The sequence below is a fragment of the Protomyctophum bolini genome (genome assembly GCF_963924005.1).
Source record: "Protomyctophum bolini genome assembly, chromosome: 10".
NCBI lineage: Eukaryota > Metazoa > Chordata > Actinopteri > Myctophiformes > Myctophidae > Protomyctophum > Protomyctophum bolini.
Window position 1 is genome coordinate 30,312,085 of NC_137871.1, and position 18,854 is coordinate 30,330,938.

The 18,854-nt window shown below is 43.8% G+C and overlaps 1 protein-coding gene across 5 annotated transcripts in view; it reads left to right on the forward strand.

The window, feature by feature from the left end:
• The window catches only part of drp2 (dystrophin related protein 2), a 187,770-nt gene that overhangs the window by 79,531 nt on the left and 89,385 nt on the right, over positions 1 to 18,854 (forward strand). For 4 of the 5 annotated variants that reach the window (XM_080773866.1, XM_080773869.1, XM_080773868.1 and 1 more), the window contains exon 3: positions 8,950 to 9,127. In XM_080773866.1, coding sequence (XP_080629992.1) covers positions 9,081 to 9,127 — 47 coding nt within the window. In that variant the 5' untranslated portion in view covers positions 8,950 to 9,080. Of the gene's footprint in view, positions 1 to 2,213; positions 2,347 to 8,949; positions 9,128 to 18,854 lie in introns of those variants that run through there. The other variant, XM_080773867.1, reaches the window with a different exon arrangement.

The window sequence follows — 18,854 nt, forward strand, 5'->3', positions numbered from 1 at the left end:
TCAGCCCCAGAGGGCACGACCCCTGAGCTGTCTCTGCTTTGTGGTGTGAGCATTGTGCCCTTGCTTTCTCATGGGAATGTTGTTCATGCAGAATCATTGGCGCATACCGTACTGTATGTGCAAGTTACTGTTAATTAATTAATTATTTTCTACCAAATGTATCGTTTACCCAATTAGTGAAAATCGATAACTCGTTTTTTTCAATACCCAAATGATGAAATCCTGACTAATCCATAGTTTGGATATTCTATTTGTGTATGATTGATGATGCAGATGGTGATGTATAGTCTCTGACATCCAGATGGTGATGTATAGTCATCCTGGTCATCCTGGTCCATCCTGATGCAGATGGTGATGTATAGTCTCTGACATCCAGATGGTGTATAGTCATCCTGGTCATCCTGGTCCATCCTGATGCAGATGGTGATGTATAGACATCCTGGTCATCCTGGTCCATCCTGATGCAGATGGTGATGTACATGTATAGTCTCTGACATCCTGGCGTGATGCAGCTTTGGGCTCCGTGATTGGTCCAGGTTCGAAGAAGTGACAGTGTGACCAAATTCTTCCTCAGACGAACTGCAGGGCGTCTCCTACTGTAGTTGAACTGCATGGTGTCTCCTAATGTAGTTCAACTGTAGTTGAACTGCAGGGCGTCTCCTACTGTAGTTGAACTGCATGGCATCTCTATACTGTAGTTGAACTGCATGGCGTCTCCTACTGTAGTTGAACTGCAGGGCGTCTCCTACTGTAGTTGAACTGCAGGGCGTCTCCTACTGTAGTTGAACTGCATGGCATCTCTATACTGTAGTTGAACTGCATGGCGTCTCCTACTGTAGTTGAACTGCATGGCGTCTCCTACTGTAGTTGAACTGCATGGCGTCTCCTACTGTAGTTGAACTGCAGGGCGTCTCCTACTGTAGTTGAACTGCATGGCGTCTCCTACTGTAGTTGAACTGCATGGCATCTCTATACTGTAGTTGAACTGCATGGCGTCTCCTACTGTAGTTGAACTGCATGGCGTCTCCTACTGTAGTTGAACTGCATGGCGTCTCCTACTGTAGTTGAACTGCAGGGCGTCTCCTACTGTAGTTGAACTGCATGGCGTCTCCTACTGTAGTTGAACTGCATGGCGTCTCCTACTGTAGTTGAACTGCAGGGCGTCTCCTACTGTAGTTGAACTGCAGGGCGTCTCCTACTGTAGTTGAACTGCAGGGCGTCTCCTACTGTAGTTGCAGGGCGTCTCCTACTGTAGTTGAACTGCATGGCGTCTCCTACTGTAGTTGAACTGCATGGCGTCTCCTACTGTAGTTGCAGGGCGTCTCCTACTGTAGTTGAACTGCATGGCGTCTCCTACTGTAGTTGAACTGCATGGCGTCTCCTACTGTAGTTGCAGGGCGTCTCCTACTGTAGTTGAACTGCATGGCGTCTCCTACTGTAGTTGAACTGCATGGCGTCTCCTACTGTAGTTGAACTGCATGGCGTCTCCTACTGTAGTTGAACTGCATGGCGTCTCCTACTGTAGTTGAACTGCATGGCGTCTCCTACTGTAGTGGAACTGCATGGCGTCTCCTACTGTAGTGGAACTGCATGACGTCTCCTACTGTAGTGGAACTGCATGGCGTCTCCTACTGTAGTGGAACTGCATGACGTCTCCTACTGTAGTTGCATGACGTCTCCTACTGTAGTTGCATGACGTCTCCTACTGTAGTTGCATGTCTGTCCTTGACTGTCCAGAGAGAATGTTTTTGTTCTGGGCCTCCAGACTGAAGCAAACAGTTCCCTGCCGGTGACCTTGAGTTTCGTGTCGAAGCGGATCATAAAGCTAACTAATATTATTGATCAATTATTATCAATTAAAAATATATCTGCCAGTTATACCGTGGAAAGCCACATCATAAAAAAGCCTACATTACATGAAATATTTATACTACACATGGACTGTTCTCGGAACAGTTTTCTATTGGCGAGTTCTGTAGTATTCGAATGTGCGGGAGCGCTTGAGGACATTGGGCAGATGGCCTTTCTGTCCAACTGGCAGTGGGAAGAAGGGGACCAGGTAGGTGTCAGCAGGAATGCAATGGACAGAGGACTCTTTGACTGCAACATGGGTCCCTACTGGGCCCGCCAGTCCGCTTGTGTCTCTCTCACTCTTTCCATTGCTGTGTTCTTCGCTCACACCCTCCACATCTCTCTCCTTCCCTCCCTCTAAGTCCAAATCATCTCCACATTCTATGCCGAGGAACAACTGATTGGGTAAATAATGTCTGCATGAGGGAAACACCACACTGACTGTGTGGTGCGTTAGACTGAGCCGGCAACCCCGGAAAAGCTGTAATATATAAGGTAAGTACCATGACAATGTTGTCGGTATTAAACGCATTATCTGTTGAGCTTTGGTAATAACTCTAAATCGTTTCAAATAAAGGTTTACGGGAGTTGGGAAATCTGAGTGCTGGTACTGATTAGCGTCACAGTGTAGACACAGGTTGATACTAGTGGCTTTGATCCTCCCATTCTTTATCTTATAGTTGAACTGTCTTCCCTCCCCCCTCTCTCTCTCTCTCTCTCTCTCTCTCTCTCGCTCTTTGAAATCCAGCAGAGTGGCATGTCTTATCTTTGATGAGCTTAAAGTCCCTTCATCTGAATTTCACATGTCTGTAGGAGAAATAAATTATCCTCATAGGCACAATGGTCAGTGTGAAATGTCACATTTCTTGTGTATCGGGTATTTCTAATTGTCTTTGACGTGACTAGAGATTGGTTATAAAATATTCAGAGCTGTGAAATGATTGCATGGCATGAGAAACGTTTTATCGTGCTGCTCACAGCTATGGGTTTAGCGAGATGAAGATTTTCCGCGTCACTTCGTGACATGTCAAAGAAAGAAATCTTGACAGTTTTTTTTTCTTGCTGTGGCCATGGGAAAACAGTGTGCACACTGTGTGTACTGTACACTTGGCTGAGCAGTGCCACATCTCATCAGCACAAATTTAAAAATGCAGGTCTGAAGCTTGCCTCAGACACAGATCAAGAGAGAGATCTCTACAGTACAGTAGAGTACCTGGTATGTTAATGCTGTACCATGTGGGATTTTATGTCTACACGAGAGGGACATGGAGACAGAGAGACACTCGTCTCACGCAGAAGGTGGAATTAACCCCTTTTGGTGTTTTTAAGCATTATGTTATACTTCGTGCAAATGTGGCACAAATCTTTGAATATATGTTCTTTCAGAGCTAATGTTTTTAACTCAAATCTTTGCTTCTGGGGACGACATATTTTCAGATGGGGGTCGGTGGCCAATTACATATAATCTTGGGGGTCCTTGACATGAAAATGTTTGAGAACGACAGAAACATGGGTTTTTCAGACAACTGTCAGGATTTAGAAAACATTTGTAGAATCGGCCTCAGGTCTAAATGGGTTAATGTGTCTTGTGTGCCCTTATGATATGACAAAAGGCATTGTGAATTAAAACAATACAATGTGTGTCAGTTTCTGCATGTCCACAGCTGCCAGCCTGTGCTTGGGTCCTTGTATTTGTGTGGTGTATCCTGCTGTAACTGTCCTCCAAGCAGGTTAATAGTTTGAGAAAAGACTGGAGATGTACGGTATATGAATTATAGGAAGGTCTACCGCGAGTATGCAGATCTCACAGCCTGGCTGTTACAATGTGGTGGTGGTGCTGTTGTTGTTAATGCTCTTTTCATGGTTTGAATCCATTCCACATGCTGAGTTCACGCGCGCGTGTGTGTGTGTGTGTGTGTGTGTGTGTGTGTGTGTGTGTGTGTGTGTGTGTGTGTGTGTGTGTGTGTGTGTGTGTGTGTGTGTGTGTGTGTGTGTGTGTGTGTGTGTGTGTGTGTGTGTGTGTGTGTGTGTGTGTGTGTGTGTGTGTGTGTGTGTGTGTGTGTGTGTGTGTGTGTGTGTGTGTGTGTGTGTGTGTGTGTGTGTGTGGTGTGTGCGTGTGCATAATATAAATAGCCAATCTGCAATTACAGTACAGTATGTGCACCATGGACTCAGGGTATTATTATAGGGAGAGAGAGAGAGAGAGAGAGACAGTAGGACTGATTGCTAGAGGAGTCACCCTATACACGTCTGTCTAACTACAAGAGAAGAAGGAAGCAGGCACATGAGGTGTGTGTGTGTGTGTGTGTGTGTGTGTGTGTGTGTGATGATGAGGATTGATGAGAAGAAGGAACTAAAAGATTCCGACTGAGCTATGCGAGGTGTAGTGGCCTCACAAGGGCCATGGAGGAAGCCAGAGAACAAGGGACCATTACAGGGAGAGAACAGCTGAAAGATGAGAGGAAAGTAGAGGATCTATGATGATGGGAGCCATTGAACAGAAGTGATGATAAGCCTGCTGCCAACCTAATGCGCTCTCTCTCTCTCTCTCTCTCTCTCTCCCTCCCCCTCGCTCCCCTTGGGAGCCATTCACACAAATGTTAACACTGCAACAAAAGTTCCATCATCCCGGCCAGCACATTTCAAGCGCAATTTGTTTGTTGTTGGGAAACTATCCAAGCTGTGTGTGTGTGGGGGGACACTAGTGTATACATGCGCGACGTGTGTGTGTGTGTGTGTGTGTGTGTGTGTGTGTGTGTGTGCACACGTGTGCGTGCATGCGTGTTTAGGTATAGACTGAGGGTCTCAGCTGAGTGCTGCAGTAAGGTCATGTCTGGCTGCAGGGGGCTTCCCTCCCTCTGACATCACGTCAACCTCATACAGTACATCAGAGGTCACAACCTAGAAAACAGTCTTTTGCCACTAATTGTGGTGCGTGTGTGTGTGTGTGTGTGTGTGTGTGTGTGTGTGTGTGTGTGTGTGCGTGTGTGTGTGTGTGTGTGTGTGTGTGTGTGTGTGTGCTTGTCCCTAAAGCTGCGTTCGGACCTGAATATATATTCGCCTCGGTTTGTCCAGAGCCAGGTTGCGCAATTCTCGTCTTTGCATTGACTTTGTATGTAACTGCGTCGATCTAACCATCCAAGTCTGAATGCACCTTAAAGGACAACTTTAGTTTTTTTCAACCAAGGTTCATGTTTTAGGTTGTTATTAGAGAAAGTAAAAGACGAGTGTTAATCATTTTTCATTTGCCGCTTCCTTTCGTTTTAGGGATTTAGGGGAAAAAATACATATTTAGCCCCATGCTCGAATGCCCCCGCCCCCCTGTCAAAAAGAGCTAAAATCCCTAAAACGAAAGGAAGCGGCAAATGAAACATAATTAACACTCGTCTTTTACTTTCTCTAATAACAACCTAAAACATGAACCTTGGTTGAAAAATAACTAAAGTTGTCCTTCAAGAGAGATATGCAGATGGCCTCTCTTAGAAGCTAGTGACCAAAAACGTGTACTGTGTGTGTGTGTGTGTGTGTGTGTGTGTGTGTGTGTGTGTGTGTGCGTGCACGTGCGCGCGCACCCTTGTTGAGCTTGAGACCCAAAAGAGAAATATGATGTCTCCCCGGACACGAACTGGTGAAAATAGCCGATCTGCTATAGTTTCACTACTAAATACAAGTTTTTTTCATCCTTTTCAAAAAAACTTAGAATGTCTTTTTAACTTGCATCCCATACAAATTGGTCCGCAACCCACATACGAGTCCTCAGAAATTTAACTATATTATTGGTCTTAAAAATTGGCCTGAATTTGAAATTTATTTATTAAAATAAATCCCCATAGGAAATTACCTGTTATTGTAAAAACAGGTACCAGCGGAAGATGGACTAAATTAAAAGATGGACTTGGATTAAAAAATGTAATAAAAAATAACTTGATACATTGTTTTTTGTATTGTCCCTGTCAAATAAATCACACCCGTGCGAAGTGAGAGGCGCTCTTATCATCATGCATCATGACATGCATCATCTGGCCAATCAGAATGCCTGTTGCCTGTGTTTGGTTAGTTGATTTCTCGCTGATGAGGCTGATGTTAGGCCTGGCGTTGCGATACTAATAATAATATACCACTGTACTGCACTGCGGATCTGCCTCAGGCAATATGCATATGCATATGGGGCAGATGAAGTCTGGCTTCGCCAGGCTAGTGGGCAATGGCAAATCTTGAGACGTGTGGGGACAAAAGCTGTTCATAGAACCCAATTAGGCCTGACCTCGAAATAAATTAAAGAAAATCTAAATCCTCACGCTCGTAGAGCTTGTAGATCTATTTTTCAATAGCTAAATTATAACATAATGTTTAAATCACCAAAAGGGGTTCCCGCCCAAAATGAAAAATTTGATTTACCTTTTTCCCCCATATTCGAGGAAAATTCGAAAACAACTCACTTTTGAGAACCTATACAACTTTCCTTTACTACTCCTCAAGATACATTTTGTCGATCTTAAATTAGTACTCAACACAAGCAAAACCAAGTTCATGCTTGTTTTTCTAGTGCAGGAGATGTTGATTTCATTGTCTATACCTATATCCAGATTGAATTCTAGCAAAATTACAGTACAGTACATATTGAAAATGCCAAACTGTGGCAAAAATTCACATTATTGTGCAGAAAGAGATCCAGTGTCCCTTTGAATTATAGGAAAAGTATAGTTGAGGCCTACACCTACACTATGCTAATATATTCTACAGAAATGCTGCTTCTTCTTCTCTCAAACCCCTAGACTCAGTTTATCACCCACAGATTCATTACTGGAGTTCCCTACGAGTCTCACCATTGCATTCTGCATGTCCTCTGTGGCACAGAGGCGTGATAAACACTTGTATCTTCGGCAGCCGTAAATCCCTTATTGGACATTCACAACCCTATATACGCTGACGCTCTGCATTCTACTTCTATTCTCTGCATATTTTGTTTTAAGTCTGTTCTTTTAACTCTTACTGTTGATTTTAACCCTGCATATTTTGTTTTAGCACTGTATGTATAACTCTTGGAATCACTGCCAACAAATGAATCCTCAATGATTTGCAAGGTTTAAATAAAGCTCTGACCACCAATTTACTATTTCAAGTTAACAACTCTTCTCTTCTGAGGGGTCCCAGTCCCTGGCACAAAACAGATGGGGGGTCCGTGCAGCCAAATACATATCATTTTGAGGGTCCTTCATGGCACAAAAACATTTGAGAACTACTGGTTTAGAAAACATATGTTTGTAAAATCGGCCTCAGACATCAGGAGTCAAAGGTGGTAGGCATACACACAGTCTTACATATTCATATGTTACATTTCAACCTTTATTTAGTTCTCGGAGAACACACTGAGGGCTGAGACCCTCTTTTTCAGTGGTGCCGAGATTACAACACATCAACAATGTACAATGGGTGAGTAAGTTACTGGTAATAATAAAGGAACATTACATAGTGATCAACTCAATTAAAACGGGTACAGATGATATTTACCAACGTTGATATATCAAGTTGAAAGCGATATAGAGAAGGAAGAGAGCTGTACTTTAGTGAAGTCTGTAAGGTGTTCCAAGTGTGTGGCACAGCGCACTTGAAAGCAGATTTTCCAGATGTAGTGGAGGTATGGTCTCAAGCATCAAATAATCTTGAGAGCGTGTATGATAAGAAATAGTTTTCCATTGTAAAAGAGAGCTTTATAGACAAATAAGAACCAGTGTTGGTTTCTCCTTGTCGCAAGGGAGGGCCAACCAACCTTATTGTACAGTATGCAATGATGAGTGTCGCCTGTTATAAATCTGAGGGCAGAATGATAAACTGGGTCCAAGTGTGGTAGCCGATGCGTTTCTGTATATAATGTCCCCGTAGTCCAAAGCGGAGATGAAAAGTGCTTCAATTAGTCTCTTTCTAGTAGGCCAAGGAAAGCAGGATCTGTTTAGAAATAAGAAACAAATTATTGAAGGAAAATAAATACTTTATTTATGCCTGCACATGTTTGTTTGCATTCACCGCCAATGCTGCCGGCTTACTGGTATTCTTGATCTGCTCTGAGAAATTGGCAAACAATAAAAAAAAAAGGTAATATTTGTAACGAAGTGGTCCTCCGTTACTGAGATTGGGCACATTTAAGTATGTATATTGGCATAAAGGAAGAGTCATGAGTCTAACTGGTTTATTGAAAGTATGATGAAATGAAAATACAATTATGTAATATCTGCTTCTGTTCTGTCTGTTCCAGTGTGTTCAGGGAACCAGGCTACCAGGGCACCATGTATTGGTCTGGACTGGACCACGGTGGAATAGCCACGGGGGTGTTTGAGTGAGGCATTGGGGCTGCTAAGGATAATGTGATGTGGGGGTTGCATGTTTAACCAGGTGAAATGGTACAGCCCACACTGATTGGTGCAGCTGCCTATAAAAGGCTGCCAGGAAGCTCACCAACTCAGTGTTGAATTCAGTGAGAGGGCAGGGTGGAGCTGCACACTCACCTGCCCTGTTTGTTTGCTGCCTGCGTGCTGCCATTTCCCATGCTGTTCATCTCCTTTTTGGGAATAAACCACGGTGTGGCTGCTTTTGTACATCCTGACTCTGTGCTCATTTCCAGCCGCGTATCAGGCAAACACTACAATATTGAAAAAACAGAAATGGCACAAAGTTTGTTTTATTGAAGGAAACATATTTTGCGGCTCTAGACAGATTTTTAATACATTTTTGGGCCAAAAATGGCTGTGTTTTAAGCATTATGTTATACTTTAGCTATTGAAAAATAGGTGCCGCGCTACAAGCTTGTACCGTAGGTCTGCTATTTTTGAAAGTTTGTGAAAATGTGTCGCAAATTTGGAATATATATTCTTTCAGAGCGAACGTTTTTAACTCAAGTCTGTGCTTCTGGGGGCGAACAACATATTTTTAGATGGGGGTTCCGTGGCCAAATTCAGATAATTCTGGGGGTCCTTGAAATGAAAAAGGTTGAACCACTGATTATAGAAACATAGGTTTTTCAGAAAACTGTCATGATTCGGTTAAGTGGTTAACATGCATATATACTGTACTCACCCGCTGCATCATTCTCTCTCTCTCTAGCTGCGGGGCGGCCCTCGTGGCCAGGATGCCACTGCGTGCCATGCCAGTCCACGGTGGATGGTGAGGGACTGGAGGAGGGGACTGAGTGCAGGAGGCTGAAAGGTGGAGGCCAGCATCACCAGGCAGGAGACATGAACCTCTGCTGGAACGAGATTAAACGCAAGTCCCACAACATCCGGTAAGCTGCCGTCAAACACTGCTGTTCAATGGTGGGCAGAGAGAAGGGGCATTGTCAATTGTGTTTGAGCTCTGCTGATTGGATTTTTTGTTTCCATGGGGGACCAGAATGCTATTTCTATTCGCTTTGAGACAATGCTGTTCTTTTCCACACTAATTGGTGAAAGGATTTGGCTCGATGCAAGTGCTTTTCATTTTGGCTGTTATAAGGGCTAGCTTGATAAGCAGTTTTGAAGAATCTGGAAATCATCGATAGCTACAATATGATGAGTTAATGTATAGAGCATATTATAATGTGTATAGTAAGTAGCTTGTTTTATTGTTGGTATCAGCCGCGAATGCAGGAGTCTATCCCCATTTGGTGCTAAACCCCTGGGAGATGGATTGCTGAGGTGGGGCGCCTACTATTGGCTCCCAGTACTGAAAGTACCCAGGCCTGTACCCAAGCTGTGCTACTCATGTGCTGAGTTGGTGGTGCGAGCGCTCTACCAACTGAACTACCCGGACACCATAATGTGTAAATAGTAATGTGTAGTTTTCCTTTACATGCATTGCAAACTCGACATGTTGCCACAAAGAAGTCCTGTTCCTGATTGCTAACGGCACTCGGTCATGCTGTACTTCATGTCAATAGATTATTGAGAAAACCATGACCAGTCTTTGGAGAACCAAAGAAAAATGATTGCCGTGCAGAACTTTTATCTTAAAAGCTTAAGCTATTGATGCATGCAAAAATCAATGTCCTTTTATTTAACAATTTCACAGGGTTATCAATTCAATTCTAGCCTACTAGTATAGGGACCGATGCAATTCGTGAACAATGCAATTAGAAATGCATGCCCCACCTGTTTATGCAATACCTGTTGTACCTGTCAGTCTGTGTCCCTTTTGTGCCCATATAAGTTATGGAATTTCTCTATCTGTCTCTCTATGTCAGGAACTAGTTTTGGCCTCTCCCCTTTCTTAGTCCACAACACTATAACACTATACACGTTTAGTGGCAGTGGTGCTGACAGATTCTGCTGTTTGCAGAGTCTTGACAGATTAGTCATGCCCAAATATGGGGAGATCTGCTGATCCAATCGACTTCATCACTCCCTCGGGTCCTCAGCACCGAGTTTGAAGTCGAAGGACGCACATAATTATCATCATTATCATGCACCTTTATTTAGCCAAGGTTACAATAATGGACACAATCAAGACACCTTGTATCTCTCCATTTCATCAAGGCCCGCCAAAATACATTTTAGTCCACTAAATCAACCGTAGATTTAGTGGACTAAAATCTCATGACATTTAGTCGACTAAAACTAGACTAACACTAAAACATTCCAGGTGACTAAAATGTCACTACAACTAAATGAAAACTATTCAAAAGACTAAAACTATAATCAAATTTTGCTGCCAAAAACAACACTGGCTGCTGGTGTAGCGGTCCGGGCACCTACAGTATAGGCTGCAAAGGCCTAGGTGACACGCCTGGGAGCGTGTCGCGGGTTCGAATCCGATGACCTTTGTGGCGTGTCACTCCCCATCTCTCTCCCCAGTTTCTGTCACTCTACTGTCTTATAAATAAAGGCATATGAAAAAGACCCAAAAATTCATCAAAAAAAAAGAAAAGGGAAAAAAAGAAAGAAAATAAAGTGGTTCAGTCTGGGTTTTTTTTATTAATATTTGATGAATGAAAAGTATTAACAAGAGCTTGTGACTAATAACAACACTGGATTCATTGGAACGGAGATAATTCTTTTGCCGTTTCCTGAAAAGCAGTGGTTTTGGGACAGTATTGATACAGTATGCTTTTATCTTCTAACAATGCCACTCGATTTTGCTGTTTGCGCTACGATTAGCAAAAGCATTGTCTGCACATAACGCTGTCATATAATGTATTTTTCAACATTTACTCCAGTCAGCAGCATATTCATTATTGATATAATATGGGCTAATGCTGCCACTTCAGGAGCCACACATGAGAGGCTTGCAACTGTAAAACAATTAGCGGGCGTTTGTGTTACACTTTGATGCTTAATAATTGGAAGGCAGCCAGGCTTGCCTTCCGCACCATTTGTTCTTCTCCACTTTCAGCCAGCATTCTATTTACACAATAGGAGCTTTAATGGATTTACTTGACCTTACTGTGTGTGCTACTTGGAGTGGGGGGGGGGGGGGGGGGGGGGGTGTGAGGGTGTAGTTGGAATTAGTGAAGACATCTTCCCCTGCAGTCCTGTGTAATGGAGTCAGTACGGATGGCTTGCAGCCTTGCAGTAGTTGTGTGGACAGACTGACACTGCACTCTGACCTGAAATGGCTGAGGGAGTTGGGGGGAGTTAGTGGAGTGAGACATGGAGGGAGAGGGAGAGGACAGCAAGGACAGGTATTGAATTGTTGTAGTCGTGGAAAAGGTACTCGCATGTCTAACACCAGGGCTCCACATCGCTCATGTTCATAATGGTTATGGACACATAAGCCATATCTCCTACATAACACACGCGACAATTTCACGGGACCGCGCCCACGAAAATACACTTGTTTTGTCGCCCCTTAAATTGTCCGTGCGTACAAAAAAACACCAACTCCAGGCCTCTCATTGAAAATGAATTACTAGGCGCGTCGGCTGCTGCCCGTCTGAAAATGCCTTTACTCTGTAAAAATCCTGTATTAAGTACTTCAGTCAAAGTACAAAAGTATTGGCATCGAAATATACCTAAATTATCAAAGTAAAAGTGCTCATTATGCAGAAATGTACCATTTCAAGTTTTCGAAATGTATTCTTCTGAAAATGTTAGATCTTCAAGCTCACAACCTGGCGCATCACGCCACATTGTGAGCTTATAGATCAAGATCGGCTATTTTCAAATAGCCGGAATATACGGTATAGTTGTATAGTATGTTTTTAAAACTAAATTGCTAGTAACTAAAGTTTTCATGTGAGTAAAAGTCAAATATTTGCCTCTGAGATGTAGTAGCGTAGAAGTAAAAGTACAGAAAATTGGAAATACTCCAGTAAAGTACAGTACTTAGTTACTTTACACGATTATTATTATTTAAGAATTGTTGAGACTAGACACGAAGAGAGATATAGAATGTGGAAATATCGGGTTTGGGATGGGATTGTGCGTGTGTACAGGTACTATGTGTGCGTACTGTATGTGCGCGCGGCGCGTGTGTACGCAACTTGAAAAGCTGTCTGGTGACTGGTGTCCAGGGGAAATGTGTTGGACTGGATTACGCAGCAACAGACGGACAAGTGGCATGGCTTTATAATAGTCTGTCTGACGTTGATTGACGGGTGGCTGAGGAGCCTCCGTTGCTGCAGTAGCGATGAGGGACGGGAGACAAGCTTATAGCGGCTGCTTTATCCTCTCTTTGAACTGTCACACGCCTATATATTCAACACAGACTGCACGTCGGCTGGCATTCATCCAGTCTTCCTTTGTTATATTCCTTTTAGTGACACAACGTTCCTGAAGATATTATATGTGAAAATGACCAGCCAAAGATAAAGAGCAAACACTCTGAACCAATTTAATAATTTGCTGCTGTTATCAGGCTGCCATGGTGCTCTGGAATTGTCAACTCGACCTTTAATTGGACAGAGAGTTGAGCGTTTAGGGAGCGCTTCGAACTAGACAGAATCATTCCACTGTTCTCTCCTCTCTGAAACGTACCAACCACATATTAGTTGCTAATATTGACTGAAACCAGGCGTTCTGATATCGGTGGTTGCAGACGTGAATTGATTTCATGCAGGGTAGATAAGATGGATGCGATGGACCACGTTATACTTTATATTATGCTACGTTATCAATGTAGAAAGGGGGCACGGTGTATGGGCTCAGATCCACGCCAATATTATCTGTGTTCGTAAAAGAAAATGCGTAAAAAAACAATCTGTAAAATAAAAATGCGTAAAAAAACAATCTGTAAAAGAAAAATGCGTAAAAAAACAATCTGTAAAAGAAAAATGCGTAAAAAAACAATCTGTAAAAGAAAAATGCGTAAAAGTTACAGATGCTTTTTTTGGTTCCCCAGTGATATCACTGCCAAAAATCACATGACGGCTGAGAGCCAATCACTTACGAACAGAAAAAAAACAAGCTAAGTTACAGATGGTTTTTTTGGTTCCCCAGTGATATCACTGCCAAAAATCACATGACGGCTGAGAGCCAATCACGTGAGGCCTTTTCCTCTACCCAATCAAAAAGCTCCATAAGTCTGCCTGGCAACTGAGGTTGCCATGTTTGTCTGGGGCTACGTTATAAGTATAAGTATAAGTTTATGAGTTACAAGTTTAGCTATATTATATCCATATCTTGTCTTAAAACAACCACTTAATGGCATTATTGACTAATTCATTATTTTATAATGATATATATATATGATATATATATATATATAAGTTTATGATTTACAAGTTTAGCTATATATCCATATCTTGTCATAAAACAACCACTCAATGGCCAATTGACTAATTCATTATTTTAGTAGCCAATATTAAATAGGGGGGTCTCAAGATTCGGGGACCCCCAGGGACCCCCCGGGACCCCAAATGGTAACTAATTTTTCAACCGTTTTTTGACGGGGGTTGGCTTGTTGTGATTGGGTCGCCCCCCTGGGGGCGTCTTTGGGGGTCTCAAGGTTCAGGGACCCCCAGGGACCCCCCAGGGACCCCCAAATGGTAACTGTCATTTCTCAACCGTTTTTGACGGGGGTGGGCTCGTTGTGATTGTGTCGCCCCCCTGGGGGCGTCTTTGGGGGTCTCAAGGTTCGGGGACCCCCCAGGGACCCCCAAATGGTAACTCTGTCATTTCTCAACTGTTTTGGACGGGGGTGGGCTCGTTGGAATCGTGTCTTTGGGGTCTCAAGGTTCAGGGACCCCCAGGGACCCCCCAGGGACCCCCAAATGGTAACTGTCATTTCTCAACTGTTTTGGACGGGGGTGGGCTCGTTGGAATCGTGTCGCCCCCCTGGAGGCGTCTTTGGGGGTCTCAAGGTTCAGGGACCCCCAGGGACCCCCAAATGGTAACTCTGTCATTTCTCAACTGTTTTGGACGGGGGTGGGCTCGTTGGAATCGTGTCGCCCCGCTGGGGGGGGGGTCTTTGGGGGTCTCAAGGTTCGGGGACCCCTGGGGACCCCCCAGGGACCCCCAAATGGTAACTGTCATTTCTCAACTGTTTTGGACGGGGGTGGGCTCGTTGGAATCGTGTCGCCCCCCTGGGGGCGTCTTTGGGGGTCTCAAGGTTCAGGGACCCAAATGGTAACTCTGTCATTTCTCAACCGTTTTGGACGGGGGTGGGCTCGTTGGAATCGTTCTCAGGGTTTTGGAGGTTCAGGGAACCCCCGGGACCCCCCAGGGACCCCCAAATGGTAACTCTGTCATTTCTCAACCGTTTTGGACGGGGGTGGGCTCGTTGGAATTGTGTCGCCTCTCTGGGCGCATTATCAGGGTTTTGGAGGTTCGGGGACCCCTGGGGGCTCCCACATGGTAACTCATTTTATGATAGATCTTTATTGATGGGAGGGAGAGACAGAGAGAACCATTTATATTTATCTGCATATTCTTCTTACTATAGCTCTCTCGCTTTGGTGCATCTATGCAGAAGTGGGGTCTCACAGACAGTGCCCACTGCGAATGTGGGGACCCATCACAGACTGTTGAACATGTGCTGACCAGCTGCCCTATATACCGGCCACCGAATGGTGACCGTGGGCTAATTGACCTAGACAATGACACACTGGACTGGCTTGCTGCAACGGAGCTAAAGGTCTAAGGACATACGACAGAAGACCCCCGTCCAAAACGGTTGAGAAATGACAGAGTTACCATTTGGGGGTCCCCAGGGGTCCCCGAACCTTGAGACCCCCAAAGACGCCCCCAGGGGGGCGACACAATCACAACGAGCCCACCCCCGTCAAAAACGGTTGAGAAATGACAGTTACCATTTGGGGGTCCCTGGGGGTCCCTGCACCTTGAGACCCCCAAAGACGCCCCCAGGGGGGCGACACGATTCCAACGAGCCCACCCCCGTCCAAAACAGTTGAGAAATGACAGAGTTATCATTTGGGGGTCCCTGGGGGTCCCTGCACCTTGAGACCCCCAAAGACGCCCCCAGGGGGGCGACACGATTCCAACGAGCCCACCCCCGTCCAAAACAGTTGAGAAATGACAGAGTTACCATTTGGGGGTCCCTGAGGGGTCCCCGAACCTTGAGACCCCCAAAGACGCCGCCAGGGGGGCGACACAATCACAACGAGCCCACCCCCGTCAAAAACGGTTGAGAAATGACAGTTACCATTTGGGGGTCCCTGGGGGGTCCCTGGGGGTCCCTGAACCTTGAGACCCCCAAAGACGCCCCCAGGGGGGCGACACAATCACAACAAGCCAACCCCCGTCAAAAAACGGTTGAAAAATTAGTTACCATTTGGGGTCCCTGGGGGGTCCCGGGGGGTCCCTGGGGGTCCCCGAATCTTGAGACCCCCCTATTTAATATTGGCTACTAAAATAATGAATTAGTCAATTGGCCATTGAGTGGTTGTTTTATGACAAGATATGGATATATAGCTAAACTTGTAAATCATAAACTTATATATATATATATATATATATATATATATATATATATATATATATATCATTATAAAATAATGAATTAGTCAATAATGCCATTAAGTGGTTGTTTTAAGACAAGATATGGATATAATATAGCTAAACTTGTAACTCATAAACTTATACTTATACTTATAACGTAGCCCCAGACAAACATGGCAACCTCAGTTGCCAGGCAGACTTATGGAGCTTTTTGATTGGGTAGAGGAAAAGGCCTCACGTGATTGGCTCTCAGCCGTCATGTGATTTTTGGCAGTGATATCACTGGGGAACCAAAAAAACCATCTGTAACTTAGCTTGTTTTTTTTTCTGTTCGTAAGTGATTGGCTCTCAGCCGTCATGTGATTTTTGGCAGTGATATCACTGGGGAACCAAAAAAAGCATCTGTAACTTTTACGCATTTTTCTTTTACAGATTGTTTTTTTACGCATTTTTCTTTTACAGATTGTTTTTTTACGCATTTTTCTTTTACAGATTGTTTTTTTACGCATTTTTATTTTACAGATTGTTTTTTTACGCATTTTTATTTTACAGATTGTTTTTTTACGCATTTTCTTTTACGAACACACAGATAATATTGGCGTGGATCTGAGCCCATACACGGTGGCACAGTTGGTAGTGCTGTCGCCTCACAGCTAGAAGGTCCTGGGTTCGATTCCCGCTCGGGACGATGTGGGTGCTGGCGTCATCAGTGCCCATACCCGAAGGCGGGGTTGGCGAAAGGGCCTTTCTGTGTGGAGTTTGCATGTTCTCCCCGTGTCCCCTAGGGTAGGTACCCTCACAAAAAACATGCAGTAATCCTGGTCACTAAACTGCCAGCCAGGGGGAGGTAAAAGGAACTGGTTGGAATAACGTGTTCCTTCCACGCGCTACTCCAACCAGGGAAACTCACCCCTGTCGGGTGTAAAGGAGCAACTTGGACACTCAGTCATGAAGGAAGCATGAGTTCAAGTCCATTGCTCTCCCCTTGTCCCCCATATATGGGGACTAGGTTGGTGGAGGGTGTGTAGAGCCCAGGATCACATTAGATGATTGACACAGGGGTGAAAAATGGGTTACAAAATCGTGGGATAAAAAATATATTTAAAAAAATCAATGTAGAATTGGCGATGAACGAGACAACCACTTGTTACCACAGTGTGTTTCTAAAGTGTGTTGACCATGTGTGTGGTTTCTGCAAATGTATTTTACTAGCTTGGATACAATTCAGTTGGACATAGTATACGTCGGGGTACGTATACGGACATGGGAAAGAAATAATTAAGGTAGCTTAGATAATCTTAAAGGTGTAGGGCAACGGAAATGGTTGACATTTTATTATTAAGTTTTAGCTTCAAACGCTTGCTCTGAAGTTTCTGAACCAATCAGAGCATCGCATCCCTCCAGGCTATGGGGTCTCAAAGTCTGTGACTTCCTGCACGTGAATTTTGTTTGTAAACAAAGTGACAGAGAGACATGGGGACAAGTCAGCGGATACATATTTTAGCGTGATGATTAAGTTTAAAACAAGTAATACACTGTCTGGATGTCATCTTGAATGATATTAAAAACAGCTGTGTGGAGGAGGACAATAAGCATGGGAAACTATCTGGTGAGCTTCATTTTTATTGGCTTTTATTGATGTGTATCTCTACATGTCATCACGCATCACATTTTCGTTTTTAGGAAGTAATTAAAACATTTTTTATGGACGTTTGATATAAAAACACACAAAAATTAGAATTTACCCATTTTCTTTTTGGCATCCATTGTTATATGCCCATATTATGATGACCATGCACGGATATGGTCTAAAAGTGTGAAAAACTTACTTTTTAATTTCACTACGCCTTTAAAACTCCGAAATCTGTGTCATGAATCGAACTTGGCAGCAGAAGTAGAGCAGCCTGGTTCGATCCCCGGCACTTCGTTCAAGTGTCCTTGAGCAAGACACTGAAGCCATAATAACTGCTCTCGATGAGCAGGTTGGTACCTTGCAGGATTGATGATTAGTTGCCTCTGCTGTCATGTTGTGGGTGTGTGTGTGTGTGTGTGACTAGGTGAATGTGACACAGTACTGTACAGTGTTGTGGGTGTGTGTTGACTGGGTGAATGTGACACAGTACTGTACATTGTAAAGACAAATGCTTTTGACAAAAGCGGCTATTGAAATACAGACCATTTTTCCTTTCCAACTCGTTGCCTATACTTAGAGCATCTTTATGTTATTTCAAGCTCATGTTTAACATGAGGCACATTTGTGTTTAGACAAACATTGTAGCTTTTTCTCCGGGGGGCTTGTTGAATCCCTCCACATATCCTCATTACATGCATACTGTACATGGTCTCTTAGCTAAAACAAAAATACACAAAAATTACTCTTAAAGGACCTTTTCATCATCTCTTTGTTTTGTTTTAAAATATTTAGATTTTTATTATTGTGAGAACAATGGCTTCCATTTTTGCATTGCAACTTTTCGGGAAAAGAAATCCTTGCAGTTTCTATTAGCTTGGATTCCCCATCGATGTCACTGGTGCACAAAATAAATTGTGGTATTTTATCATGAACATTAGTGAGGACTAATGTTGCTCTGGACGCGACCCGAGTACGGATAAGCGGTTGAAGATGGATGGATTAGTGAGGACCAATTATAGGAAGAGAAGTTGAAAAGTGGTGAAGTGGACCTTTAATAAACCAAAGGATTTAGGTATTTACATGTACACACATGTACAATGTGAAGCATTCTCGAGGTGTTTGGCTGTAGTACTCATATGTTACTGTGCCCACTGTTGTTTGTGCAGAATGCCCTCTGGGGTTTGGTGTGGGTGGCACAGTGGCATGGCGGGAATGTGTTTGGCACATGGCTCGCATGACTGCAGAGGGCCACCCGCCCACGCTTGGAGTCTGTCGGAAGGGCAAGGAAAGACGTCTGTCTGATTCCTTTCTTTGCTCAGTGCTCACAATGTCATCTCCACACTGCCTCTATTCGGTGCATGTCTCTCTGACAGCCCATCTTTCTCTCTCTATTCCCCTCTTTGCTCTAATGCCTTCATTGTTTGACTCACTCTCCTCCGTTTCCTTGAAGGACAACTTTAGTTTTTTTCAACCAAGGTTCATGTTTTAGGTAGTTATTTAGACAA